This window comes from Penaeus japonicus, unplaced genomic scaffold, assembly GCF_977035675.1.
Source record: "Penaeus japonicus unplaced genomic scaffold, GWHDUDI00000001_assembly GWHDUDI00000007, whole genome shotgun sequence".
Taxonomy (NCBI): Eukaryota; Metazoa; Arthropoda; class Malacostraca; order Decapoda; family Penaeidae; genus Penaeus; species Penaeus japonicus.
The window spans coordinates 32,567,708-32,570,207 of NW_028234409.1; the positions used below are offsets into that span (position 1 = coordinate 32,567,708).

General features: G+C 47.0%; 1 protein-coding gene across 6 annotated transcripts in view; it reads left to right on the forward strand.

The window, feature by feature from the left end:
* The window catches only part of trio (trio Rho guanine nucleotide exchange factor), a 119,547-nt gene that overhangs the window by 98,775 nt on the left and 18,272 nt on the right, over nt 1-2,500 (forward strand). For all 6 annotated transcript variants that reach the window (XM_086538679.1, XM_086538675.1, XM_086538677.1 and 3 more), the window contains 5 exons: nt 89-275; nt 484-797; nt 1,092-1,197; nt 1,315-1,437; nt 2,268-2,390. In XM_086538679.1, coding sequence (XP_086394805.1) covers nt 89-275; nt 484-797; nt 1,092-1,197; nt 1,315-1,437; nt 2,268-2,390 — 853 coding nt within the window. The remainder of the gene's footprint in view (nt 1-88; nt 276-483; nt 798-1,091; nt 1,198-1,314; nt 1,438-2,267; nt 2,391-2,500) is intronic.

Sequence of the window (2,500 nt, forward strand, 5' to 3'; positions counted from 1 at the left end):
TTTAACTGTAATCATCACTTTGATTGTAATCTTACATGTCATCATATTGAATAGTCGCCGATGCTCTAACCCATTTCCCTCTCCCCAGTGACGAAGTGCGTGAAATAGGCTTCACAGTGATAATTGACATGCGGGGATCCACATGGAACACGGTCAAACCCATCCTAAAGGAGCTCCACGAAAGCTTTGCGCAACATATTTATATAGTCCATATAGTCAAGCCAGACAACTTCTGGCAGAAGCAACGAACCAGTATAGGAAGTCATAAGTACAAGGTATGTCGATTTTTTTTTGTTTGTTTGTTTTGTTTCGAATTGTTTATTATTATCTTTTTTTTTTCTTTTTTTTCTTAAGGCTGGGGGGCGTAATAAGATGGATTAATGTGTTTTCTTGTTCTTTTTGTATGAATAGTCGCGGAACGATTTCTGTATTGGCTTATTTATTGATCACTTGTCATTTCTCATTGCTCCTCGTTCCTTGCAGACAAATTTAATCAGTGTGGAAACCTTAGCCAAAACGATAGACCCTAGCCAATTGACGAGCGACTTCGACGGCACGTTACCGTACGATCACAACACGTGGATCGAGCTCCGTTTAGCGATCGAGGATTTCACGTGGCAGGCCAATGAGCTCGTCGACCAGCTGGAGGACGTCAGGGACGAGCTCCAACAGAGCGACTTCGCGGACGACGTCAGCGGCGCCAAGAGGGCCATCGAGCGACACAAAGAGATGCATCAGAAAGTTACCGGTAGTTTAGTGCACGACTTGGATATGCTGGGTCAGAGACTTTTACAAAGGTTGGTAATTTGTACTGGATTTGGTTTTCCCCTTTGTTATGGTTGTACATATAAATATCCGTAGACAAAATAAGTCACTTTAATGGTAAATTTACAGTGATCGATATTCATTATCTTTAACGGAACCGAAGAACTCCAGATGAAATGGTGTCGTCTGACAGAGATGCATCAAAAGAATTACAAGTATATATGTATACCAGAGTATCTAAATTGGAATGTAAGACAGAGTTACTAAATGCTTACTTACTACCCCCTCCCCCCTTCTCTCCCCCTCCCTCCTCCGCTGCACGACAGATTAAACTGTGATGAAGGCAATGGCTACGACTCGGGATACTCTGGCCGCGACAGTGCGTCCAGCCTGATACTCAATAATCCCGATTTCCAGAACAGTATTCCACAGGTGGGTACGCGAGTCTGTGGTCGTGATACTGATTGAATATTGTCATTAAATGAATACTTTGGAATGGGGTCTCTTGGAGCGTTTTGGTAAGGGATCGTCCTTTCTCTTTGTTTGCAGATTCTAAATTTGACGGAGTCGGTCCACCAGGCGCAGCAGCACGTTCAGCAGCTGTGGCAGCACAAGAAGATGAGGCTTGACCAGTGCTTCCAACTCAGACTTTTTGAACAGGACGTGGAGAAGGTACGGACGCGGAACCGCTGCCTCCGCCGTCGGCGCCGTCGCCGTCTCTCCCTTCTTCTTCTTTGTCTCCTCTCCTTCCTCCTCCTCCTCCTCCTCCTCCTCCTCCTCCTCCTCCTCCTCCTCCTCCTCCTCCTCCTCCTCCTCCTCCCCTCCTCCTCCCCCCCTCCTCCCCCTCCTCTCCTCCTCCTCCTCCTCCTCCTCCTCCCCTCCTCCTCCTCTTCCCCTCCTCCTCCTCCTCCTCCTCCTCCTCCTCCTCCTCCTCCTCCCCTCCTCCTCCTCCTCCTCCTCCTCCTCTCCTCCTCCTCCTCCTCCCCCTCCTCCCCCCTCCTCCTCCCCTCCTCCTCCTCTCCCCCCCCTCCTCCTCCTCCTCCTCCTCCTCCTCCTCCTCCCCTCCTCCTCCCCTCCCCTCCTCCTCCTCCTCCTCCTCCTCCTCCTCCTCCTCCTCCTCCTCCTCCTCCTCCTCCTCCTCCTCCTCCTCCTCCCCCCCCCCCACCCCCCTTTCCTCTCCCTTCCACTTTCATTTTCTTCCTTTTTCTTCCATCCCATCTTCCTCTACATTTATTTAGGAGGATTTTGATACTCTTATTAAGCATTTTTATATTAAGCATTCTTTAATGGTATAAAATATTTAGATATCTTGTAAATCTAATATCTTGCATTAGGTTGTATGAAATATTATTTTATATACTATATTTTAGATTAAGTGTAATAGCTATGTGTTCATTAAAATGAAAACAAAGGCAAACCTAACAGATCACAAATTACTAACTGATTAGCCAGCTTGTTTTGGAGTACATGTACCAAAGCAATAAAACAATTTTGATTTGCAGATGTTCGATTGGGTGTACCACAACCGCGAAGAGTTCCTAGTCAACTACGTAGAAATAGGTCATTCTTACCAAGTATCCAAAGATCTTCAGGAGGCTCATTCTCAGTTCACTGTTGCCTGTCAGGTAAGAAAGGCTGGCGGAAACCTTGTTTGACTTGGGCTTGGGAGGCTATAGGGGCCAAGGGAAGGTCATAGGCTGATTACTATTTTGATCTCTCTCAGGTTCTTTATGTT